Genomic DNA, 27,501 nt, shown 5'->3' with positions numbered 1-27,501 from the left:
GTGATTCTGAACTAAATCTCTGGATCCTATTTTGAAGTAGATTAGAGTGACCTTTTCGGGGATTCACAAAATACCTTCCTTAAATGAAGATACGCAATCAGTCACAATACCTATAAACATTTCACCTTCTATAATTGATGCCGCCTAGCTTAAGAAAAAGAAAAAAAAAATGAGGCCTTTCTCTCTCTCTCTCCAACCGAATCTACTGCTCCAACTGGTTTTCTTTTCCCATCGTGACATCGGCATTTGTGTGTTGACCCAATTCGACTTCTTGTAATAAATACACAACAGAAAATGCTAAGCTGTGGAGAAAATGAAAGAAAAAGTCATTAAGGCATGGTTTTTTTTCTTCTTTTTCATGTTTCCGAAGAAAAGATGAGAAAACCGCGAAGTAGGTAAAGGAAAAGCCGTTTTTTTTTTGTTTTTCTAAATTGGTGGCAATAGAAAATTGTCTTTGTTACAATTTGGGTGCGTTTACATTGTGAAGTAGGTGTGTTCACTTTTTAACGTGATTCAAAAAAGTTAAAGGAATTCTAAATTATTCCTTTTTACTGTATGATGGCGTGAAATGAAGCCATTAACATAATTTTGTCTGTGGTAGGCAAAAATTCATACTCGAGAATTAATAATTCGGTGATCATATATCCCATATTTTCCACATTTTTTTAGTTGTCCAGTTGTCTTTTACCGGCCGAATTAAGATTAATAAATAACCTTGTTACCTTCGCCCACGAAACTGACAAATTTATCACTTGATTTGGAAAGTGTTAGGCACAAATGAGACTATTTGGAAGATTGTTTAATCAAAGTCAACACCTTTTTGGTAGAATGTGGTAATTTTCTCACCTTCACTGTCAAATCAAAGTGTTCTTTCTTTCTTGAAGAGTGTAAGAAAAAAAGAAAAAAAAAATTTTTTTTGCACACAAATCTTTAGCTGTCTTGATTTTTCTGCGGGTTAATAGAAAGCTCATCCTGGACTGGAGTACGCCGTACGGTTGTGGAGACCATACCTACAGATGGACGTAGACTTGGTTAAAGGGGTGCAGAAAAGAGACTATGCGTGCTCTTGTTGGCACACAAGGTTTAAGCTATGAAGAGACACTTATTTCTCGCACATGTTTACATTGGAAGAATGCAAGTGTTTCAACTTCGATCTCTACTTACTACTTACTCCATCTATAGCTTGAAAACTAGAGCAAACGCAATTGTGGGAGATTTTCAACGTCTATTTAACATTCAATTATAACTCGATTTCAAAATGAGGGAAAGAATATATTTATTGGACTTATCATACAGGCTGAAGGCATGAACGCACATGCATGGCATGGATTATACTGGAAACTATGCTGTACGGACCACTCTACAAGAGTTTCTGGTTACAAGGTTATGAATGTCCATCCATTTTTTTTCCACACCTGTGGCACGTTTTTGCATTCGTGTGCTGTACACAGACTGGTTTGCACTCGTTGCAATTGCTTGAATGAGTTCTAGATGGACGTGAATGGAAATTCAAACAGTTTCTGTGGATTCCGGTCCATAGTGTTTATAGTACCAGGGTTCTTCAGCCACCGGTCTGTGGAAAATTTCGACCGATTCATAGAGCCTCTCTACATAATTTTAGAGTTATTAAATACAGCATAACCTCTCATTTGCGGACACTGTTGGGACAGAAAAATTCATCCGTAAAAGAGGGGTGACCGTTAAATCAGGGGTTTGAAAACTATAACTTTATTATATACGGGGAAATTATTATTTATCCGTATGAAGAATGGTGACCGTATCTCAAGGGTGTCCGTTAAGGTGGGTTTTTTCTGTGTTATACCGTCTTCGTATCGGTTTTTATTTCTGTCTTAGCCGTCAGCAGGTTTGCGATTTATTTCTTAAATTTATTTATTGTCGGTCCGCAAATCCCATTTATTTATTTATTGTCGGTCCGCAAATCCCATTTATTTATTTTTTGCCGGTATGCAAATTATTTCTCTCATTTATTTTTTGATGGTTCGCAAATTATTTCTGCTGTAAACACCGGCATAGTAAAAAGTTATTTATTATTTGTCGGTGCCCAAATTATTTTTAACATTTATTTTTTGCCAATCCGCAAATTATTTTTCCCATCTATTTATTTTTTATCCGTCGTCAAATTATTTTTCGCATTCATTTTCTGCCAGTCCGCAAATTATTTCTCTTATCTATTTATCTTTTCGTCAGTGCCCAAATTATTTTTTACATTTATTTATTTTTTGCCAGTACGCAAATTATTTCTCTCGCCTATTTTTTACCAATCTGCAAATTTTATTTCTCCTATATATATATTTTTTTTTGCCAGTACGCAAATTATTTCTCCTATCCATTTATTAAGTCCTAAGTAATTTTGCCTGTCCGCAAATTATTTTTCACATTTATTTATTTTTTGCCAGTCCGTAAATGATTTCTCTCGCCTATTTTTTACCAATCTGCAAATTTTATTTCTCCTATATATATATTTTTTTTTGCCAGTCCGCAAATTATTTCTTCTATCAATTATTTTTTTTTTATCGGTCCTCAAATTATTTTTCACATTTATTTTTTGCTGGTCGGCAAATGTTTTTTTCCCCAATTTTCGCCAGTCCGCCTAATTTTTCAAATACTTTCACCGGTTCGCAGCTGTAAAAAAGGTTGAAGAACACTGGTTTATACGGTTTTCAATCCACTTTACAGGACCCCGGATCCTTTGGTTGACTGTTCTTGTAAGGCTCTTTGAACCCTAGATACTGCTATACTTTCCTGTTTGCAGGTGTAGCAGTTGAATGAAGGCTGTGCTTCTTTCTATGCGTTATCGTCTCCTACTCTGCTGCTCAGAATCATCACCGTTCTGCTGTTCAGAATCATCGCCATTCTGCTGTTCAGCATCATCGCCACTCGTCAATTCAGTTATCCTATGTCCTTCTTTGGATCCTTCGAAATTGCCGACCCACGGATATTTGACGGGACATTTCTGGCAGGTCTGCATGTACCTTATCTCCTGGAAACCGTCTTCCATCATCAGCGGCACGGGGCAGTTGTTGGGCAGGTTGCAGGCAGGCTCCCTCTTCTCGCATCCCCAGGCGTTGAAGTTGGTCAGTCCGGAGGCCGGCGTCGGGTTGCGCATCCAAGTGATCAGTTCCTGCATGGTCACGAACCAGACGTCCTTGTTCTTGGCGAGCAGGTTGTCGATGAAGTCGTGCAGCACCTTCGTCTTGTTCCTGTCGTTGAACCAATTGACCTTGAAGGACAGTAAGAGCGGTGCCCTGTTCGTCCTGTAATGCCTGTCGAAGTTGTCCTTGAGGAACTGCTCCACCGACTCGTCGTCGCCGTCTTGGAAGACGCACTGGTCCGCCAGAGTGCACATGCCGCCAGTGCCGTCCTCGCTGTACAGCGTGTTCAGCGGGATCTCCCACATCCCCGGGAACGGGTGGGTTGGGCAGGTGCCTTGCATGCACCTGTGTGGGATCTTGTAGTCCAGGGTGTACGGCCAGACTGGAACGCTGCCCATCGGGATGGCTATCGAAGAGTCATAGACGAAGTCGTAGTCGTAGGCCATCGTCATCATGGGATTGCCCCCGGGATGGATGAAAGGCGTTCTCAGTCCTAGGAGGGAGTCCCTCGATATGTTCGAGAAGAGGTGTAGTATTTCTCTTTGGCCCACCATCTCCTCCACATACTCTTCGTACGAAGCCGTGGCCCACCATTCTTCTGGGTAGCGGTTGCTGAAAAACGGAAAATGACATTCTTTAGTATAATACGTACTTTGATCCTGCAACAACGGAATATAATAATTGAATATCATATACAGTCGAATCCCGTTATAACGAACTCCAAGAGACCGGGGAAATCACTTCGTTAAATCGAAATTTTCGCTATAACGGTATTCATTAAAAACGGGATTCGATGGTATAAATAACATATATGCTCAATCCGTGACCCAAATGTGACTCTCGACTCATCTGTTGTGTCTCGCGAACTCAAAACATAATTTTATAAAAGTGAACCATACGGCATATTCACAGATCACTTGGCCACCCATTTGGTCATTTTGACGCTCACTCGGTCACTCATTTGGGCACTTGGATGCTCACTTGGCCACTCATTTGCTCACGTCGTCGCTGCTTCGGTCAACCGCTCACTCACTAGTGACGAATCCATCGGTGAATTTTCCGTAAATTGTTTCAGTGTAAAAACTGATGTCAGTGCAAGTACAGTACTTGAATGCTTGTACCGTGTGGAGGCAAAAGTGAAGTTGTGCATGCTTGCGCAAAAAGATTCAACATGCATGCTTGTCAAGTTTGCAGTTTACGTGTGAAGGCATCTCTAATTATCGGTGCTCGATCGAGATTGCCATAAAAATGGAAGGACTTAAATTATCGTGTTCCCGCTGACAGGTCGATTACCGTGTCTGATTTTCATCATTGTAGGTCAGCGGTTTCCAACCTTTTATGACTCGCGGAGCCCTTTTTGGCATGTAATTTCTACAGCGGAGCCCCGTAGACCTATTTTTGACTTATGCAGCAAACTTACTGATTTATTTTTATTATTTAAAAACGTAATTATAATTATATTTTTTTCAAATTAACTGATTTTCTTTTACCTTCTCCCCAGCGGCCGCGGAGCCCCTGGGGAGTGCACAAGGAGCCCGGGTTGAGAACCGCTGTTGTAGGTGATGAAGGGGGGGGATTCCGAAACTTCTCAAACGTTATTTAAGTGATCATATGTAAAAATATTATGTGCAATTAGGTTAAGAAATATGGAAGAGTGATCAATGCGTTGATGCGTGTATCAGAGAAGAAATGTTTTTAGTTGTCCGTTAGTTTAGTTTAGTTTTAAATGTTTTAGCGTCCTCTGTTGTTGACTTAAAAACTAATTTCTGAATATTTATGCATATTATAGGAATATTTCTCTTTTTTTCTTGGAAAAAATTGTGGTGTAAGTTATCATATTGATAAAATTTATTATAGAAAAGCTCAATTATAATGAAATTTGATGCAGTCAAATATCTTTTATCTTATTTTGTTGTGGTGGGCAAATATTACTGCCTTTGGACACAGTTTAAGTTTCGATTTTGTGCGTATCAAAATAAATAGTTTTGTTTTTTAGCGCCATCTATCTTTGACTTTATATATTATTTTTTAATTTCACACGTGTAAATTTTGGTCAAATTGTTTTCACTTTCGAATGTTTCTTTCATACGAAAAATCATTTCTTAACAATTTACAAAATAATTGATTATTTTGGTAAGTTGTGCCGGCCTATTTTAGGCATTTTTAGCATCTTTTTTCCGTCCCATTTTGACCACACATAAAGATGGTCTTTTTTTCCTTTTCCCAATTGCTGACGGAGAAAAAGCTATAGCTTAAAAATTTTTCAGTATTATCCTTGGAATATAATCGGATACAGTGAAATATCGGTTAATACGATGTTTCTTCTGCCTTTATGTGCCAGAACAATTAAATAGCGTGCTATTATTGAAACAGTAGATTCAGTGAGGGCGGTCAAAAGCCAGTTTTCGGACCTCTAATACCGTTTTAATATCGTAGATTTCAGTAACTTTCCGCTTTTTTATTATTATTTACAAATGCCTATTTTAGGCATTTTTAGTGTCTTTTTGCCGGCTCTCATTTTTTTTTTTCCAATTTCTGTCACGGAAAGCCATAGCTTAAAAATTTTTTCAGTGTTATCCAGGGCAACTAGAAACCAAAATACACTCTGTCACCCGGAGTACAGTCGGCCCTCGGTATTCGCGGATTTCATATTCGTAGTTTTCGGTACGGTGAGATTTACATTCATCGTGAAAATCTAATGTCTCGTTGGATGACAAGCTATCTCCAAGTGGCTTTTTGGTTCATAATGTGACCTCTCTCTCTCTCACAGGCGAACGAAACAACGTGTGAGATGGCTTAAACACAACACAATATTTCACATAACAGGCACTACTACAGTCGAATCCCGTTATAACGAACTCCAAGAGACCGGAGAAATCACTTCGTTATAACGAAATTTCGTTAAAAAGGAATTCCAGGTTTTTGCATTGTTCCTATGTAAACTTACCCGAAGTATTAGAAAGGTGTTCGTTAAAACGAGATTTTCGCTATAACGGTATTCGTTAAAACGGGATTCGACTGTATATGTAATTTACAGGGTGCGTAGGTAACAAGACGTATGATATTTTACTGACAAACCGCGTTCACCCTACACAGGAATACTTTCAATTAGAAAAATTATCGGAATAACGTGTAGTACTCAGATATGCCATTCATGTTGCAAGGAGTTGTATAGTTAATAAAATAAAAATTTTAACTTTTTATACGTACACCGTGTGCTCAAAAACCTAATCATAAAGTTGTTGTCCTGTCTCTTCTGATGCCAACAAAACCGTTTTATCCGCATTTAACGTTGTTTTTTGGTTCGTTGGCTTCAAATAAATGTTACTGTCAATAAAGTGACACTGTATATATATAAATACATTCATCTCGAAACCTTATAATTATTAATAACTCAAGCTTATGACAAGGGCTCTGATTTTTATGACCTAAAGAAGGAACGTAGTAGCTAATAACTTGTCAGCAACGACGTTTCATCTTTAGGTCATAAACATCAGAGCCCTACTTAAGAGACATTGTTATTACTACTTCAAGTGCTAAATTTTACCTTTCAACTACTCAGATCCTTATGCTCTACATTGAAATATCCTGCCAACCAATCAAAAATTAATCAAATCTTTATGATAATGTCCTTAAATAGGGGGAAAAAATTGCGAAAAAAAAATATTCTATGCATTTGAAATTAAATGTTTTTGGACACTCTTTTAATAAATTTCTTCATGACCCCCCTTATCAGCCATGGCTCCCCTTTTGCGATATTTTCCTCCATAGCCCCCCGGAATATCCTGGGGGGGGGGGGGTCCCCCCCTTGAAGCCATATGCCCGGTTGAGGAACACTGCTATCAGGGCCGTCTTAAGAGCACCATGGGCCCCGGGCCAAGTTGTTTTTCTGAGGCCCTACCAGGTAAATTATAGAAAATTTCAACCAAATCTCACTTTTGAGAGCTCCTCTCACTGTGAGGCCCCCTTTTCTCTTGAGGACCCCGGGCCGTGCCCCCCGGAAGAAACGACTAACAGACATTGTGTTCTTCTTTCCTGAAAGCACTGCCTTAAATCACTTCTTCCATACAAAGCAAATACTGTAAAAATGAGATACCGAAAGAACAAAATTTTAGGGTTCTAGTTTTTCGCAGATTTTCCGTATTCACGGCTACCCCTGGAACGTAACCCCCGCGAATAACGGAGGGGCAACTGTATATATTTTGGCAACCCAATCCCCGCATACGCCGTAATTTTAAACAAAGGGTAAACTCGGTAACCTTTCTGGTTCAGCGCACGGGACACCAAACCTCCATGCACGTTACGATAGTTTTCGACCCGGATTTCATAGCTAAAAACGGCACACGATCTCTATGGAAAATCACCTTAAAAAGAAAAAAAACATGATTCTCTCATATAAGTCTGCACTGACTGTCCACGGCCGATGAGTCACCAAAGAATTGGGGAGGATTAAGGATATGAGGTCACTAGTCATGAGCCTTCAAACTCGGAGAGCACCCCATAACACTAAAAACCAGCCTTAATGCGTACTTATTACGAGGTGAAAGCGATTACCTGTGTCACGGTCAGTTAGCGTGCTTCGAGGGGTCACGGACAGAGTCGGTTTTATGGTTTTGCCGCCTGCGGGCTACACTAATTTTGCCGCACTTTACCCATTCTTGTCTAATTTTATTGACCCCTCTCCATTCCACCAAATTAGCCACTCTGAGCCCACTCTCAAACACTCCCTCCGTAAATATTCCTCTATCTCTAAGTCGCTCTTTTAATCGCTCACATGTTTTTACAGCTTCTAGGCCACTCTCTGAGTCCTTCGTTCACTGACTCACTCTTTTTGTCACTTCCGTGCTTAGACACTCTCTATGTCACTCTTCTTGTCACTCATATGCTTGAACAATGTTTTTGTCACTCATATGCTTGAACAATGTTTTTTGTCACTCACATGCTCTCGTACTCTCTAGGTTACTCTTTTGGTCATTCACATGCTTGCACACTGTTTTTGTCTCTTACGTGCTTGCATATTGTTTTCGTCATTCACATGCTTGCACATTCTTTAGAGAACTCTTTTGGTTACTCACATGCTTGCACATTCTGTAGATAACTCTTTTGGTCACTCACATGCTTGCACATTCTGTAGATAACTCTTTTGGTCACTCACATGCTTGCACATTCTGTAGGTAACTCTTTTGGTTATTCACTGACCTGTCCCTCACTCTTTAGGCAGAAGCGAATCGATGGTTTTGATACCCTTCTCCCATTCTACTCACTTTTTTTGATCACTCATTTCTTTAATTCAATACCCTGGGCGTCCAACTAGCTCCCCCCCCCTTCACCCGAATAAATACATCTCTGGCAAAGGATGTGCGCAGTTTAGAAAGACCTTGGCTTTTGACAGAGAAAAATATGAGCGCGAAATTCCCGTGAGAATTGCAAAAATCGCGCAAAAAAAATAAGCACAAATTTCATTCGAAATCTTTTTTACCTTATCGAATGAACGGCAATTTCGTGTCCTTCCGAGTAAAGCTTCTGGACGAGGAAATGACTGGTATACTCGTGACTCACGAAGAAGGTGCCCTTGATCGGGCACCCGTTGGGATTCGTCCGTGACTTGTTCAGCAGTTTCCTGTAGTGTTCGACGTTCAACGCGTTGATTCCACCGTCGAAGGTCAACAGGATCATCTGCGGCGTCTGGTCCGGGTCCAGTCCACCCGGAATTTGGGTGCCGTCCGAACTGCAGAAGCATTCTGGAAGTACGCATGCTGAAGGATCGCATTCCCGTGAAGCTGATGGGTCTGGGGTCGGTGGCTCAGTGGCCGCTGTTGAAAAAAAGAGAAAGATAATGACAATAAACATTCATCACGTGAGTCAAATCTTCAAGTGTGGATGGAGAGCAGTGTAAGACTGACCTGGGTGACCAGTATTTCCCGGGACATTCTCTTACGTCCCTATTCACGCAATTTCGGCCTTTCCGACTTTTTTCTTGTAAAAATTTACCGTTTCTTCACGTATTTTCAACGGAGTCAATTTGAATTTTTGTTCTGTATTGAAATCCAGAATAAAAACTATCTTTCCAACTCATAAATTGTATTATGATAATTACGGTGATGAATAAAAATAATCATCTCATATATTTATCATGTTAAACGCGTTTGACATGTAGTTTTAATCCATTGAAAAATTTGCAATCACTTCATTTCCCACAATTGGAAATTTCCCAGTGCTTTAGCAACTTTGCTTACTTTTGGCATTATTTTTGGTGATAATTGGCGACATCCTAGATTTATATTTCAAATAGTCCTTATTTCTCTAGGAGAAATATGGTCAGCCGAAGTTGGTGTAACAGCCAGACGCTGTTAGCAATATCAGCTCATTGTTCTCGCGAGACTGGGCACCTCTGTAGGCTTACCATGTTTTACCGAGAAAAATACTACTAAACCACACATACACTTCGTCCACATTCCTCTGCGGAACTTCAAACGAACTGGTGCATGCTGGAATGTGTGTGTACGTGTTGTGGACGTAGCGTGAAGTTCGCTTCTGTGTAATGCTTGTTATGTGTAGTGCTGCCATCTGCCATCAGTCTTTTCTAACTATGACTGAAGTGTGATTATTGAATAATTGTATCGTTGTAGGCCAGTTGCTCTCTGTGGCAAGACATTTTAACGGGAAGGTTGACCAACATTTGTTGTGCCTTGAAGTTGGGAACCACAAAAAACCAACTTCAGCCGACCACCTCTGTGGTGACGGTGGGGGTTCGAAACCGGGTCCTCGATGAGAGTCTGCCACTATGACGACCACTTAACAACCACAGCAGCCCGAGAAAATACTGGAAATCGCCAGCTGTCGTTAAAAAAAATGCCAAAGTAAAGCGAAATTGCTGATTATTGCTGAATTCACCGAAAAATCGCTAATGGCAGGAAATGAAGCTCTACTGCAAATCACAATAGATAAAAAAGAAGAAAAAGAGTTTTTTTACATGTGAGATGAATATTCGTATTTATAGTTATAATTATAATAATACAGGGTTGGGCGCCGTTTGCCATGGCGAGAAAAAATTGGTATTGACACCTAAAATTTTCTTTGTATAGTTACTAAATATTGCAGGCTAAGAACAGCACAAAATGTTTGGAATTTACAGCAACAAATCTGCCAACATGAAAGATGGTCACTTATGCCCTGCAAAAGTCAGAAGAAATTGTTATTTTGGACCTTTTTCTTCGGGTAGAAATTTTTTTGGTGCCTGAAATTTTTTTTCTTGCTCCAAGAGGAAATGTATGGGACCCCCTGCTGCCACCTATATCATATGAAACCCAAACTATTGGTTATTAACTCTTCAACTAGAATTTATTGTTGGATTGGTGTAATTGTTGGATTGAAGGAGACTCGAGAAAAGGAAAAAAAAATACAAAACGATATACAGTAGAACCTCTCAATAATGAACACCCATGAAATAAAAGCAAATTTCCGCTAATGGGAAATGCCCGCTAATGGGGAAGTACGATATACAGTGCAACCTCGTTTATAAGACTTTCACATTTGTACAGTGTTTGGCAATTCCTAAGTGTTCCTAAAATGCGTATGTTACTTTAAAAGTGATACACCGGTGGTTATGATACCAATCATCTCGATAAAGAAAGTTTGATCATCTTTTGTCCCACTACGGTCATTTTCTGCACACGAGGACTAATGAGACAGGGACCTACAATTTATTGCTGATTCCGAATGGCAGGCTTGTTTTTATACTCATCGAGAGGTTGGTGCGCTAACCCCTCGATGGGAAGCCCCTGTGGTAGCAATTTTTTCTGCGGTCAGGTCGCCGTTTCTGTTGTACCCCTGTGGCAGGAAAGTTTTCTGACAAGGACGAACCGGGTATCGAACTCGCGTCACCTCTAAAGATCCGTTGATACTTTAGGCGAGTATCTTATCGACCTGGGCTACCGCTCCCAAAGAAAGTTTGATTAAATTTCTCTACATTTACCGCTTTTATCGGTGATTATGTATAGTTCGCAATGGAATAAGCGGATAACCATAAGGCATGGACAGAGATACGTGGTGGGTGACATTGCCCCCCCCCCCCATCGTCATTGGCGGAGCCGACTGATATAATGTATATCCATATATTTGAATTAGCATCATCATCATTGGTCCCCAGCTTTTATCGTTATCCCCCGCCCCCCAGCCTTCTATTTCCTCCTATGCCATAAGGAATAAGACAACCATAAGTATTCCTTATGGGCATTGTATAATATTTTATCATGTACATATAACTGTTTCTAGTTTTTGTAATTGCCTTTTTAATTGGGTTGCTACAATTTTGAAATATATGACAACCATATTTGTTATGGGCAACTTTTTGTCTGCCACCTCGTTGGGCCTGTTGTGGCCTTGTATTTGTATAATTCCAAAATGAAGTCTAATAAATATAGAAAAATTTGTAATCTTTCTTCTCTTCATTAAAGCAATCAACTATTTTCACCCGCACATGACGCAAGCACTACGCATATTTTGTGATAAAAATTAAATTAAATTAAAATAAGTATGAAGGAGATAAAAACACTCGCAACAACATTGTCAGTCTTGTAATGTTGGCTTTGTTCACAAAACCCCATTACCATCTGAATTCCCCCATCCTGAACCATAGTTAATAAATAAATTAATTGTGTCGGTTTATCATATTTACCAACACGAGCTTGGGATCAATCATAATATTTGATTATCACGATCAGAACAGCGTCCGTTAACGGGAGGTGTCCTTTAACGGGGAGTGTCCATTAGGGAAGGATCCACCGTATTCTTAATCAGATCATATACTGATAATAAATGATTTTCAGTATATGATAATTATATAATGAATAAAAATCTTTTTTCTATTATTTATACTGACAATAAATAATTATTAGTATACGATATTTATATAATGAATCATAGGCGTACGCAGAATTTTCTCGGGGTGGGGGGGGGGGGTTTAAATTTTTTTTCTTCTCAGGGGGGAGGGTTTACTTTTCTCCTCCAAAATAACACTATAATCTCGGCTTGGGGGGGGGGGGTTAGGATCCCAACCCTCTCCCCCCCCCTTACGTACGCCAATGTAATAAATACAAAATCTTTTTGTATTATTTATACTTACAATAAATTATTATCAGTATAAATAATACAAAAAAATATATATTTCTTTTCCTAGAAAGCTACACAAGTCAGGACAAGAGCTTTTGTTTCATAGTGAGAGAAATAAAACAATGGTGGGGGAGTCGATTTTCTTGGTGGGAGAGGGGGGAAAAAAAGCAGTGTTATCAGCTCACAATCGGGAAAAAAAAATCTTCTTGAAAATAGATGGCAATTCGTGAAGGCTTCGCAATTTCAAATGTGGCTGTTACAATGTAAATCAGGAAAACTTAAAAAACTGCTTGAAGGGTTAAGATAAGCGAAACCGGGTATTGTTACTAAAATCGCCAATGGCAGGAGATGAAGCCCTACTGCAGAATCACAGTGAGTGAAAATGATTTTCTACGATTTAAAAAAAAAATTTAAGCATGACAACATGTGAGATTAATATTCATATAATTAGACTGACCATATCTCTTCGAGAAGAATACGGGAATTGGGTTCCCATACACACGGGAAATCACTAAAACCGATGACAAAGGTGAGTGAATTTCCCAGTTGTAGCTAAAATCGCCAATGGCGGGAAATATAATTTTACTTCAAACTGAGGTAGAAATGGATTGAATATTATTCATTTAAAAAAAAAGAGGTTGAACAAAGACTAACAGGTGAGATGAATATTTATACTTTTAGTCATAATTATCATTATATAATATGTGAAAATGGGAGAAAATAATTTTTATCCTGGATTTAAGAAAAGAATAAAAATGTAATTTATTTTTGTGGAAAAAAAATCGATATGGTGAAGAAAGGGGGTCATATGGTCAACATAGTCGCAATTGTCATATTATAATTAATAAATTATGAAAATAACCCCCATCCTTGATTTCAGAAAAGAATAAAGGTGGTCTTTGTGGAAAATACGAGACATACTACCACTACTAGTACTAAACCTCTGTCAACGCACATTCATCTGTGGGATTTCTAACGAATCGGTACAAACCGGAGTGTGTGTTGAACGCGTATGTGTGGTACCTAAGGCCGTGCACATAGTGCGGCGACCAAGAGGGAGTGCATAATAGGGACTAGCGACGAAAACAATTGTATTGCTTTGTTCTACACCTCACTTACTAGAGGAGCGAGACAAGAGGGAGAAAGAGGCCACTGAACGAGGTGCGTGATTCAATGTAAGCAAACCTGTTTGTTTACACCTCGGTCTCCTGATTGGTCCGTTTTTAAATTTTTTTCCCTTCCCTCTTTTGCGGAGGGATCATCATCATCATCATCATCATAATCACACCCTTACATTTCAGAACACCTGTGGAAATTTTCTCTCGCATTCACTATTTGCGGACATCTCTTCTTCCATGTCTATGCATTTTTTTCCTGCCTCTTCGCTCCACTAATAGCGCAGCCTGGCATAACGGTTGAGCAAACAGAAACTACCAAGTTTGTAATAGTCGCGCACCTCGTTGAGAAGGCTCTTTCTCTCCTCCGCCTCTCTTCTCGAGACTATGTGCGGTGTAGAACAAAACAATACAATTTTTTTCATCGCTAGTCTCTATTATACGCTTCCCGTAACTCTTAGTCGCCGCGCTATGTGCATGGCCTATTACATTCATGATGTCAGAGTTGTGATTGTTTCGCGCTCTTGCTGGTACTGCCACCTGCCGTCCATATTTTGAAGTGAAGATGTTAAATGCTTGAATTTTCATGTTATCTAAGTATAATGTTGAAGGCCTACCTGCTCTGTACGGAAAGACTTTTCAAATGGAAGTCCTGCACGCATTCGCTCCTCGAAGTTAGAAAACCGCAGAAAATCAACTTCAGCGGACCACCGCTGTGCTGCCAACGAGGTTCGAACCTGGATCTTCACTATGAGGGTCTAGAACGATGCCTACACTACAGCACAGCGGTAATACGATAAGTAACGGGACGTTTTTCGCATTAAGAAAAAAAGTCGACACGTCCAAAATTACGGAAAAATACGGTGGGATGTCCAGTGAAAACGCGGGTCATATGGTCACTCTAGTTATTACTTTGATAACAGAAAGTAAATTGCACTAAATTGGTTACTTGTTTCAACGGGTCCACAGGCTAGAGTTTTGGACTTCCTGGTGCAGAACTTCTTGATGTCGTCGAAATACAGGGAAGACGGGCAGTTCTGGGAGAACGGGTAATAATCCGAACAAATGTAAAACTTGCGGCACGTTTCCGGATCGGCATAAAGGCCTTCCACTCGAGGACATTTGAATTCCGTTTCTTGTCGTTTCGGTCTCCTTTTCGTCGATTCTGAGTTGGCCTCCGATTCTGAAGTCAACAAAAAAAGAATTAATAATTAATAAGTAGCAGTAGATTATTACGTTGAATTTAACTAACTGTACGTTAATTTAAGAAGAATAAGAGATTTAGCGGACAACATTCATGGTTATCGTTATGGTGACTAGACGACCTGCTGGAGTTTTTCTCTTCTGTCCCTGATTCGACCGCAATTTGCCCTTGTTTTTTAAAAATAATTCTCGGTGAAGAAATGAACGAGAATGGAGGTGGAATCCAAGAGAAGTACAGTCACAGGCGCATTTATGGTTTTTGTCGCCTGTGGGCTACACGGATTTTGTCGCCCTTCTCCCATTCAAGTCTAATTTTCTTGACCACTTTTTCCTCGAATTCGCCACCTTGTGCTATAAACCACTCGGCCTCCTGCAAGTAAACAAGTGTCTTTAATGACTAAAGTCACTCTTTTAGTCATTCACATGTTTGCACACTGTTTTGGTCACTCACTTGCTTGTACAATGTTTTAGTCACTGACTTGCTTGTACACCGTTTTGGTCACTCACTTGCTTGTACAATGTTTTAGTCACTGACTTGCTTGTACACCGTTTTGGTCAATCGCATGCTTGCACATTCTTTTGGTCACTCACTGACATGGGTCCTCACTTTATAGGTCACTCTTTTGATCATTTACACGTTTACACATGCTCTAATTCATATTCTTTTGGTCATTCGCATGCTTGCTCACGCTCTAAGTCTTTCTTTTGTTCACTCACGTGATTGCAAACTCTCTAGGTCACTGACTTAGCTCTTTAGGTAGAGGCGAAAATGGTTATACCTCCCTTCTCACATTATGTAGCAATTCGCTTAGTCATCACCCATTCCTACGTTTTTCCGCCCTCTGAACTTGCTGCCCTAGGCTATAGCCCGCAACCCCCCCCCCCTGTAAATACGACACTGAGTACAGTGATACCTCGGCTACTGAACGCATTGGCTTACGAATTTTTCCCAACAAAGATTTTTTTTCTCGTGATTTCTTCTGACTCTCGGGTAACAGCTGCAGTGGTGATCGAGTGGTCATAGTGACGGACTCGCATCGCGAGGGTCCCGGGTTCGAATCCCACCGACGCCCTAGTGGTTGATCGGCAGAAGTTGGTTTTCTGTGGTTCTCCCAACTTGGAGGCACAGATGCGGGCTTCTCTTCCCGTTAAAAGGTCTCGCCGCAGCGAGTAATAGGCCTACAACAAAATTAAAAAACACGACACTAGATACGCGCTCAAACTTTTAGGTACCTATACATGCTTCCGGAGCAACTCAGTCGGTAGTAAATTATCCATGGCGATAGACTGGAGTTATGCTCGGTTTGAATGAATGCCTCGGCTAACGGCTATTTTTGTGATATGGATGCACGTGCGAACATAAAACAACCGTGTCGTGAGCTGCATTTTTGCTCCAGTCTCTTCATCATCAGCATTACTGTCAATCGAGTCCGATTTTCTCATGTTCACCTCGGAATATTTTGAAGCTGTGCCTCCACTTGTCTTCTGAAAGTTTTTGAACCATTTCGTGTAAAATGAAAGATTCAGCTAATGGAAAAATGCATTGAAAAAACAAGGATGGTATGTTTTCTTTCAGTGCAAGCTCGTAGCATCAAACTCAATGGTCTTTCTTTCGTACCAAGCACAACTGAACAGCTTGGACATTTTGGGAGCTTATCTTTTCCATCTGCACGTATCAGACGCAAAAAAATGAGCTGACTGAATCACAAATGGATGGGAGATACCTACGAATACGACTGGGTTGTGTCAACACCAGCTTTAGTACTACTACTAAACCACACATACACCTTGTCCATATTCCTCTGACGAATTGGTACATGTTGGAAAATTGCGTGTACGAATCGTGATCCTAACGGGAACTTTGTTTCTGTGTAATGTTTGTTATGTGTAGTGCTTAGTAGACTAAAGCTGGTGTTGGTTGTACATAGTGTAAAATAAAAAGATCTCATAGATACTTATGGGAAATCGTGTTTCGACTAAGAAAGAGCGATTCTGGAACGAATTATCTTCATTAACCGAGTTATAACTGTATTCGGTTTCCGATGGATAATTTTGCGGGCTCGGTCGGTTGCCCTCAAAATGGAAGGGTTTGAATTTTCAACGTGATCCCGCAGCAGGTCGATTGGCCTCAGTAATTTCCGTCATCGTAGGTGATAGAGGGGGATAGATACGGGACGGATAGATAGTAGGTGATAGATACGGGACGTATTGTAAGGTGACCATACGTCCCGTATTTGACGGGACAGTCGCAGTTTTTTCGTTTTTTCTGGCTGTGTCCCGGTTTTCACGCATTTTCAACGAAGCCAAGTTCACTTTTATTCTTCAAATCAAAGATTAAAATTATCTTCCCAACTCAGAAATTACATTACGATAATTACGACTACAAATAAAAATATTTATTTCATATATTTGTCATACGTTTTTTTAACTCACTGCAATTTGAAGTGGCGCTTCATTTCAATCGATTAACGGTTTTTCTGTGATTTTTAGCATGATTTGGCAACTTTGCTTGTTTTTAGCATAATTTTTAACGATATTGGCAATGTCTCGTATTTTCCCGTATTTCAAAAGCCAGTTTCCCGTATTTTTCTCAAGCAAATATGGTCAGCCTTGGGACGGGGGATTTTAAAATTTCTCAGACATGTTATTTGTAATCAGTAACCATCTCTAAAAATTATACGCAATTCGATTAAGAATAAAAAAAATCTTATCATATGTGTATGAATGGGTATTAATAAGATGCGAATAACAAAAAAAAAGTATTGTTTTTATTAGCGTCCTCTACTGGTGGTTTAAAACAGTAATTTCTGAATTAATGCATATTTTGGTATAATTTTTTTCCTTTCAAATAAACTCTCCTATTAAAATAATGTTATTCGCTACCAATTAATTTCAATTTTAACATTGGTAGAGTGAGAATAGTTTATGTAAATACAGTCATTCGTGAAATTAATTATTAATTGAAAGGTATATGATATGAACGCTTTGATTATATAACCATTTGTTATGTGACCTAATCAGCACATAGATTTTTTAATCTAATATAATTGTCAGATGTTCAAAAGTTACAACATATGATTCTGATGGAACTATGAGGAGTGTATTAATGTTATGTAAATTCTAATGACCATTTGTATATAACCTTCCACTCTATTTTTCTATTATTATTTAGTTTTTAAATATGTTTGTCAAATGTTTAGAAATCACATTGAATAGTTTTGGTGACTGTTGGAGTTTTCATCTATATACACATATCATTTTTTGTCTAAATGGAAATATATTGCAAAATATGCTGTTATCTAACTTATGTTGTAAAACATTGGTAATTTTTGCATTTTGTGGCAAAGTGGGTCACTTTGTGAAACTGATTTGTTTAATATTGTAGATATTGGGAATATTTGCAATCTATGAGAGTAGTGTAATATGATGGGGTAGAAGATGTTTTAACCCCTGAAAACTGTTAACAATGTAAATCAGTATATTGATATGGTTTTGTATTAGTGAGAATATTTTATATATAAGGGTTATATATAATTTAAAAAAAATTACCGATGGTTGTTTTTAAGCAACCATTTTACCATTGACCGATCAATATCTCTACCTAAGCAGAGAAACAAAGACGAGAGCTCAGTGCTCGGTATAATGATAATTAAATATTAATTTTGTTTGAGTTAAATGAAAAGACCGGAGGTATACCGGGATTGTGAAAATGTACATATAAGCAGCTATATTTATATTGTGTAAATAATTAGATCAACTACAAAATATCAAATTATTGTACATAATATGTATTTAATCAAATAATCATAATTAGCCACAATTTATAACACATAATCGCATTTATTAATATGATATACAGTTGACGCTAGATTTAAAAATGAGGGTGGGTAATATATGCAATATGATAAATAATTAATGTTAAAAAAAACATTAATTATAACTTAATGACGCCCTAACAGGCTGATGAAGTCACATTCTGTCACTGCCCTGTTATAAGTACCTTTTTATTTTTATTTCCCCTCCTGCCTGCTTAAGCTTTCTTTCCCCCCCCCCTAGATTAATAACCCAATATCGGTAATATTAACCTCTAAGTAGTTTCAACAAAATAATAGTAAAATATACAACCATGGCGAAAATCGCACTAACTAGTCCAGGATGGCTAAGAAATGACTCAGGGGTATGCACTGTTTGCCAATTTCAGTTGGAACCCACGGGCCACTATGTCATATTTAGGAAGACAGATGTCTTAGTAATCTGGTCAAAGAACATGACAGTCACCCATGTAAATTGAATTCAATGGATTTTTGAATCACGATCCGCACTCAGTCGGATCTTTTAATTATCCACATAAATCAATTTTAAATATGTAGGCTACCCCAAAAATCAACATTTTAACTGCTTTGATCACGATGTCGTCGCGGACCATGGGAACTGGAGATGCAGCGATCTTGTCAAACTCTCCGTATCAAGGCCGGACTGTACAGCGGACATAATCGCAGCCTTCAGAGAAAAAACTCTTGGAATAGATTAAACCAAACTTTTTGAGATATTCAACAATATAAAGACTTCAGTTGACCAAGGCTCCAGGTCTTGCCGATGTGGCATCGTGTTGCAACACGCACTCGACAATGCCCAAAAAACACCGATTCTCGGAGATGAAACATTTTACAACATGCATGCTTTAAATGAACATGCGTGATGCGATAACATTCCCCAAGAAGTGCAAATTCGCATGTAGATAGGTTTCGATTTCATTAGAGCAACTATATTATAGATAATACTTTCTAATTTTATTTTGTGTACACAAACGATATTTTCTCTTTCTTATTTTCTTCTGAAAAAGCAATTTATTTTTTAAATATGTACCGTTTCTTGCCATTTCAATAATATTTAAGAAAGCTGAACCCACTTACAACAAAATCAGATACACTAAAATATCGGTTAACACGGTTTTCCCTTCGGGCCGGATGGAACCTCTTGGCAGAGCCGTCTTAAGAGAGTCATGGGCCCCCGGGCCAAGTGATTTCACTGAGGCCCCACCTGTTAAATTATAGAAAAGTTCAACTACTTCTAATTTTTCTGAAGCCCCTCCTCTCTTGAGGGCCCCGGGCCGTGCCCGGGTGGCCCCATGCGTTAAGACAGCACTGCCTCTTGGCGGGTCGTATTTGGCTCTTGGACCGGAAATTGTGCACCCCTGCCTTAAGTAGTAGTAGTAGTAGTCATCGTCGTCAAGAAAATGGTAATGAAACCATAAACAAACAAACAAATGGCTGGATCTTTCCCAAAGATCAGCAGTTGATGTCTTTTCCCCCATTGTCTTATGGAATCGGAGAAAGCCTATGCCCCCTGAAGCTATTACGCGCATATACAGCTCTTTTTCTCTCCTATTTCGCATCGTTGTATCTGGGCTAATAAGAATCAGAATCAAACTCGGAAAAAGAAAACGGTTGTGTTGAATCAATACGCAGTGCTTTACGAGGGTATTAAACTTTCAAGCATGTCTGGTCGTCTGCCTACTTCACGCAAGGGAGAGTAGTTCTCAAGTATAATCTCGGGCAGCTTTGTGTGTGTTATTATCATTACGTATATCATTATCATAATTTTTATTTATTTAAGGTTTCTCTTTCTTTTCACGATACGTAATGGGGGGGGGCAGGAGAGTGAATTTGGGGGAAATCCTAAAACTAAAATAAAATGTTATCCTCAAACCAATGAACGACAACTAAGACGTGAGCAAGTATTTATTCTTTGTTGACTTATGATAATAGTTTGTGATTGGCCTTGCTGTCTGGCGTAATGGTAACGGTAACGATGCGTGGCCCATGGGCCACATTTGGCTCTCGGAGTTTTTTTTGTCGTGGCAATCTCAGAAAATGGTTAAAAAACATTGAAAAATGAAAAATTCTAGAATTTATGAAAGAAATAATTTCGGAATTGATGAAAGAAATAATTTCGGAATTGATGAAAGAAATAATTCTAGAATAAATGAAAGAAATAATTCTAGAATAAATGAAAGAAATAATTCTAGAATAAATGAAAGAAATAATTCTAGAATAAATGAAAGAAATAATTCTAGAATAAATGAAAGAAATAATTCTAGAATAAATGAAAGAGATAATTCCAGAATTGATGAAAATTCAGAATTGCTGAGAGAAATAATTTTAGAATTTTTGGAACAAATAGTTCCAGAATTAGTGAGAAAAATAACACACAAAACAATGAGAAAAATAACACGAAACAATGAGAAAAATAATTTCGTAATTCCTGATAGAAATTATTTCATAATCAATAAAAGAATTCTTGATCCAATCTGCGTTTTCGAGATGGAAACTTCATTTACCATCAAGATGTCAATTGCTGTATCATTGATACAGCTTCTTGGACATGGTCAAAATCTTGACGGCAAATGAAATTTCCATCTCCATACAAGTCTTCAACTTCTGGAATCCGAAAGTAGAGGAGCCTAACTCACTTCTTGCATTCGGAGAAGTCCTCTGATTCATTGGTCTCTAGTTTTTTGGTTCTAGCAGCCGAAGACTTTGTTTCAACATGGAAAACGTAGATTGGATCATGAATTCTGTCATGATCATCAAACTTCCCCCATGCTTTGGAGGGTTTCGTGATATCTGCGATGATTGTATCTCATACTGATACCATCAGGAGATTGCAGTGTTGTGCTAAAAACAGGAACTGACTAATTGCAAACCAGCTGCTATCGGCTCTAATATAGTGTCGATTTCATGGTTGAGGTCCAATCCAGATCTGTGCACGGAAACTTATCTATTCAATGTCTTGATGCATAAAATTCATGGTCGAGGAAAAAGATGCGCACCAAAGTACAATGCATTCGTACGGTATCAATACGTGTTTTCTCATGCTGTCCAAGCAAAATGCATATGTAATTTGGCGTTTGCAGAAATGTTCCTTTTTTCTACCCCTAATGCGAGGATTGAACTTTTATGCGTTTATATATCGTCCCCCCACTCATGCTAGAAGCAAGAATGTGCAATGTCCTTCGGAAAAAAGAAACGAATGTGCGAAATGACGTTTGAATGTTTACTCTACCCATGTTACTCTATGGAAGTTATTTTCTTAAAATGTTTTGTAACATTTGTAGCATTTTTATTTTATTGAGCCTGTTTATTGTGTATTAGTTGAGTACTATTGTGCCCTTTCATGGTTGCTAAGAAAATTGTCCTATTAGAGTACTGTTTATGAGTACTGCTTAGTACTGTTTATGACCCATGGAAAGATAATATACCTTTTGTTCAAATAGTGTTGGTTTTGCAGTTTTTCTTTTTGACTTGTATGTTTTTGTGATGTCTCGTCTAATAACTGTCGCGGCGGGGGGAGTCCTACCGTTGCCACACTGATAGTCGGCTGAAGTTCGTTTTCTTCTGTAGTTCCCAACTTCGAGGCGAGAATGCCAGCCATTCTCTACGTTGAAAAGTCTCGCCACACAGAGCACAACAGGCCTACAACAATTATTCAATCATTACACTTCACTCATGGTTAGAAAAATTGACGGCAGTACTACACATAACAAGCATTACACAGAAACATACTTCACGTTAGATTTACAACACACAAATGCACGCACAGCTTCCAGCATGGCCCAGGTCTTCTCCGACCTGGATAAAATCTGATGAAATCTTTCATTGAGGAAGAGCGGCGGGTCATGATCTGGTTAGAAGGAGGAGGTACTGTCGTGGGTATGACAGTACAATGCTTCTTTTGATTTACCACACTGTAATCGAGATGTCGTAAAATAAACATGTGTTTCGAATAGGGATACGCTTTCGCATTTCAGGCAAAACGTAGATAGCAAAATAAGGTATCCAACCAGCTGATAAATAAAAATTAAAACTTGCACATTCGGTGCTTCTACCTTCCACCATGGAGGGACGCATTTTCCTGGTAGTATATAACCAGAAAAAATATGCAACACTTATTCGATCAAGCTGATGTAAATATACATGAAAATATTCATGTAATAATCCGTTTAAAGTCAGATGTTCGAATTTTTTGAAACGAAGAAGAAAAAGCAATTTGGAATCTTAAGACGCATTCAATCGTCTTTATGAAAAAAAATTTCGCCACCGATATACTCAAAAAGAACCTCTTAGAAGACAGAAATGCAAATTATACAACCATTCCGTAAATTTGTGGTTTTTTTTAGTTTGAGCATTTCGTAAATTTTAGTGACTACTAAATTTCCGGGCTCTAATAACAATTAACGTTTACAAAAAAAAAAGAAACATGGCAAATAACATACCGCCGAAACTGCAAATCAGAACCCATAAGAAAAACACTGCAGAAGCAACTTCGACAGTCGTCCTTGTCATCCTGGTTCAGAGGAAGAAGCGCAAACTGATGTTTATGAGCGGCAGCGAATTCCCACTCGGTCACTATACTACTAGCACAATTTCACACAACGTATATTCCTTGAGGTGAAATCCGACTTACACCAACATCATTATAACCTCGACTGATTCTATCTCGACTGTTGCAGAGAAATGAGCGCACACTGGCGAGAGTGATTTGTGTCTGATAGAGCAACTTCTCCTTTTTCCACTTTTTTTACTGGCGTGGCATTTATGCGAGTAAAAAAACCTGATTTTCTTCTACGATTGACTTATTATATGTGTGTGTTGTGTGTATCTTATGGCCCTAGGACGTATTCTTATACCAGTTTTTGAATTCCTCTCATTTCTTTTCTTTTTTATTCTTAAAATATGGAAATGAGTGTTTTCTAGGATGAACGCGAGCCTTTCATAGCACCCAAATACCATCCCTTTTTATTGCAAATTTCTTTTTTCTTTGACGGGCGGCCTTCATTTACAGCGATACCTTGGCAAACGAAGCGGTGATTCGTTACGGAATCATGTCCGTTAGCCGAAACGTGATTTCTCATACGTTTCCATGGACAATCGTTTGGTTCGTTCCAGGTACTGCCCAAAATTTAAATATAAGTTTTTTAAAGCACTCAAAAAGCACTATAAAAAGAAAGACAGAAACTGATCGAAGGTTAAAATAAGCAGCTTCGGAAATTGGATAAATGAGAATTTACAGGAATATCACAATCACAATATCCTGACTAATTCAACATGCTCTCACATAAGCACAAGTAAAAGAAGACTGCCAGATGTGCATTTGTGGAGGATTTGATGGTCCAACAAAATGTCTCATACTACAAGGTTCTTCATTTTCTGTAAGAATTACATATTCTTCATTCTTTTTCTATATTCTTCATTTTCTGAATTACCGTCGAACCACTTAGAAGCAGATCCAAGGATGTTTTCTCGTATATTTCACACCGTGAGAATTTAATCTGCTCACGTTATTCTGCCCTCAGTGCTGATACAGATGGCAATTTATTTCTGGCAACAACAACTGGCTAGTATTGGTTGTCAAGGTCTATGGTTCGATGGTGCTCATAAAAAATAAACATATTCTACGATGTCATTTGGCTGCTCAATTTCTTGGCGAAAACATTCGTAGTGTTTTGCCAGCATTGTGAGTGGTTGCGATACAACTAGTAGGTTAGGCAGTAAAAAACGGTGTTTAAAAGCTGTATCGTTGGATTTTGTACATGTGATGAACAATTAAAAGTGTTGGAAACAGTTTGCACATATATTTTTTTCAAAAAAAAAATTAACTGCTGGTAAATTCCGGTATAAATTGATTTCACAAAATATAGGCTTCGGCTTTAATTTAATGAAAGTAATATCCACATCTACATTGTTTAGGGCAGGGGGTTCTTAACCTATGGGTCGCGACCCAAAGTTGGGTCACCGGGGATTCTCAGAAAAAACTTCCAATTTTTTTTTGTTCACGTTTAGCGTTTTTTGTGTAACATGCGACAAAACACGGAAATGTGAACACATTGAAGGGTATGAATGTAGGTAGAGAAATTTTTGAAATGAAAAAAGGCACATCTGTCAATCCTTTCCCTGTCAAGTCGTCCCGCCTCTTCTTCTCTTCGTGGAGACAATATGGGCAACACAAACACCATCTATAGCAGAAAGCCTCCACGCGAAGCTCGTGACTTCACTGAAGAAGGTGATCTCACCCATAGTCATTGGATATACGACAAAAAAAAGGTGAAGGTGACGCATGCTTCGGCCTGGGATATCCAATGGCTATAGGTGAGACATCTTTTTCAGTGTCGTCACGAGCTTCGCGTGGAAGCCTTCTGCTATAGATGGTGTTGTCACTCCCTCATTGATAAGATTATATTATCTAGAGTCTGGGTCTCGAACAAAAGACTGGAGAATATCTGGGAATGACGTCGTTGTTAATTCCAGTCATTATGGTTGCTGGACTTTTTGTGAAAAAAAATTCGATTGCTTCTTTTCTTTGTGCTTGTCTGCTGTGCTGCAGAGTACTTGTTATTCCTCCTGCTTGTGCTTTTGGTATGTGTGGACTTGTCTTTTGTGATAAATTTTATAATTTGTTTAAACTTTTTTTTTTGCAATAAATGATGTGTTTCGCATAAGTCCCCAAATATGGCCAAACTTCAATATAAAGATGATTTACTAGACTTTGGACTCACATCCACACGTGATCAAGGGACAGTGATGGTAACTCGTGGGAAATTATTGCTTTTGGGCAAAATTCACCCAAGTGGGAAATTTCTTAGCATTTGTGGGAGATTTTGAGAATTCATCAAACAAAAGAATTTTTGCGAAAAATAAAAAAATTAATGCAGTGCAATCAGAGATGAGGCAGTTCAGAGTGAGCGACAAAAAGAGTAACCTAAAGTGTGCAAGCATGTGACTGACCTAGAGTAAGACCATAAGATTAATTGCTTATATTATATCTATGAGTAAGACGCCTTGATATACAGTATATAGAGGGGCTCTAACCTAGAGCGGTGTTTCTCAACCGCCCGGCCGCGAGTGATTGGTCGTTTCCTATTCCCCATTCATGTTCCGTTTGTTGTGTGTTTGACCAGAGCCGCTCTCAACATACGCGGGGCCCACTGTAAAAATAATAGAAAAGCCAGAGGCATCTTATAATTTCAAAAACCCCTTAGGCCCCCCCCCCCATTTTGCCTATTCGATGGGAGAGGGGAATCGGCATCCAAAAATTCATGCATTATTACAAAATATACGGAATACTGAAAAACACCCACACAAAAAAAAATCCCGTATGTACAGACACAATTAAGTGTGAATTGAAAAGTGAACACGTTCGAAATTAACGAAAGAAATAATTTCAATTCAAATTAGAACCTGATGAAAGAAATTATCTGTGAATTAGTGAAAATTCAGACTCCATGAATTGAAAATAAGAAAAATACAGTAATTGACAAAGATGATTCCAGCACACCCATGAAAATTCAGAATAAAAGGAAGGAATAGTTCCAGAATTGATAAAAATCCAGAATATATAGAAGGAATAATTCCAAAATTGGTGAAAATCCAGAATAAATGGAAGGAATAGTACCAGAATTGATGAAAATCCAGAATAAATGGAAGGAATAGAACCAGAATTGATGAAAATCCAGAATAAATGGAAGGAATAGTACCAGAATTGATGAAAATCCAGAATAAATGGAAGGAATAGTACCAGAATTGATGAAAATCCAGAATAAATGGAAGGAATAGTACCAGAATTGATGAAAATCCAGAATAAATGGAAAGAATAGTACCAGAATTGATGAAAATCCAGAATAAATGGAAGGAATAGTACCAGAATTGATGAAAATCCAGAATAAATGGAAGGAATAGAACCAGAATTGATGAAAATCCAGAATAAATGGAAGGAATAGTACCAGAATTGATGAAAATCCAGAATAAATGGAAGGAATAGTACCAGAATTGATGAAAATCCAGAATAAATGGAAGGAATAGAACCAGAATTGATGAAAATCCAGAATAAATGGAAGGAATAGTACCAGAACTGATGAAAATTCATCACATTTCAGAATTCCAGAATAGATAAATATTCTATTTATGAAAAAAATAATTTCATAACTAATGGAAATGTTAAATTTAAGAATTGATGAAAATCCAGAATTTATTAAAGAAACAATCCTACAATTGATGAAGATTCAGAATTTATGGAGAAAAAATAATTCAAGAATTATTTCTTTCCAGATGAAAAAATAGATTTCCAGAATTGATGAAATTTTTTTTCATGATTTATGAAAGAAATAATTCACAAGAATTGACGTAATTTAAGAATTTTCTGAAATTATTATTACCGTGTTACTTACATTCCTAAGGGTGGCTGTGTTTGACCGGGCCTTTTCACTTCCAAAAATAGATGAAACCGAGCTGCGAGAGCACTAATCTAGACGGTGCAAACATGTGTGACCCAGAATTACAATCATTATTCAGGAGCCAAATATCCACCCGTGCAGGACCTGTTTTTGGCCCTAATTTATCCCAATTCCTGTTTCCCCCTGAATTTCACTCCTCCTATAGTGGGAAAAAGTAATTTTTTCTGGTGAAGTAAAAAAAAAACATTTTCATCTTTCAGATTTGGCGCCCCTCCAGAACAGCGTCCCGTGTCGCTGCACGGCCCAAGAGCTACCCCCCCCCGGCCATATATTATTATGAGCGATATATTACAGGTTCTGTTTGTGCCGCTGTGGTGGTCGAATGGTCATATTGACGGACTCGCATCGCGGGGACCCAGGTTCGAGCCCCACCGTCGCCACAGTGGTGATCGGCTGAAGTTGGTTTCTGTGGTTCCCAACTTCGAGGCGCAAATGCGAGCCGATCTCCCCGTTAAAAAGTCTCGCCACAGAGAGCAACAGTCCTACAAACAGTACAAATATTCAGTCACTACACATCACTCACTTCACTCCTGAGATATAGATGGCAGCACTGAAAAATCATACACAACACTAGATACGCACTCAGACTGTTAGGTACACACACTTACACTTCCGGCACAACTCATTAGGTAGTAAATTGCCTATGGCGATAGACCTGAGTTGTGCTCGG

General features: G+C 38.6%; 1 protein-coding gene across 2 annotated transcripts; it reads right to left on the bottom strand.

The window, feature by feature from the left end:
• Window positions 1-1,259: 1,259 nt before the first annotated feature.
• LOC149069150 (chitin deacetylase 7-like) lies at window positions 1,260-23,094 on the bottom strand. 2 transcript variants are annotated; one of them, XM_089250796.1, is made up of 4 exons: window positions 22,818-23,092; window positions 14,289-14,522; window positions 8,593-8,926; window positions 1,260-3,725 (listed from the first exon to the last, which is right to left on the bottom strand). In XM_089250796.1, the coding sequence occupies exons 1-4, from the start codon at window positions 22,885-22,887 to the stop codon at window positions 2,813-2,815; spliced, it is 1,551 nt and encodes a 516-aa protein (XP_089106922.1). In that variant the 5' UTR covers window positions 22,888-23,092; the 3' UTR covers window positions 1,260-2,812. The 2 variants fall into 2 exon arrangements, with proteins under 2 accessions (XP_089106922.1, XP_089106923.1); XM_089250797.1 differs by lacking the exon at window positions 14,289-14,522 and having other exon boundaries at window positions 22,818-23,094.
• Window positions 23,095-27,501: the final 4,407 nt, after the last annotated feature.

Source organism: Pholcus phalangioides, unplaced genomic scaffold (genome assembly GCF_987345545.1).
Source record: "Pholcus phalangioides strain wild (caught in Gottingen) unplaced genomic scaffold, Ppha-v1.0 ptg000024l_1, whole genome shotgun sequence".
NCBI lineage: Eukaryota > Metazoa > Arthropoda > Arachnida > Araneae > Pholcidae > Pholcus > Pholcus phalangioides.
This window is presented reverse-complemented; position numbering and strand designations above follow the sequence as displayed.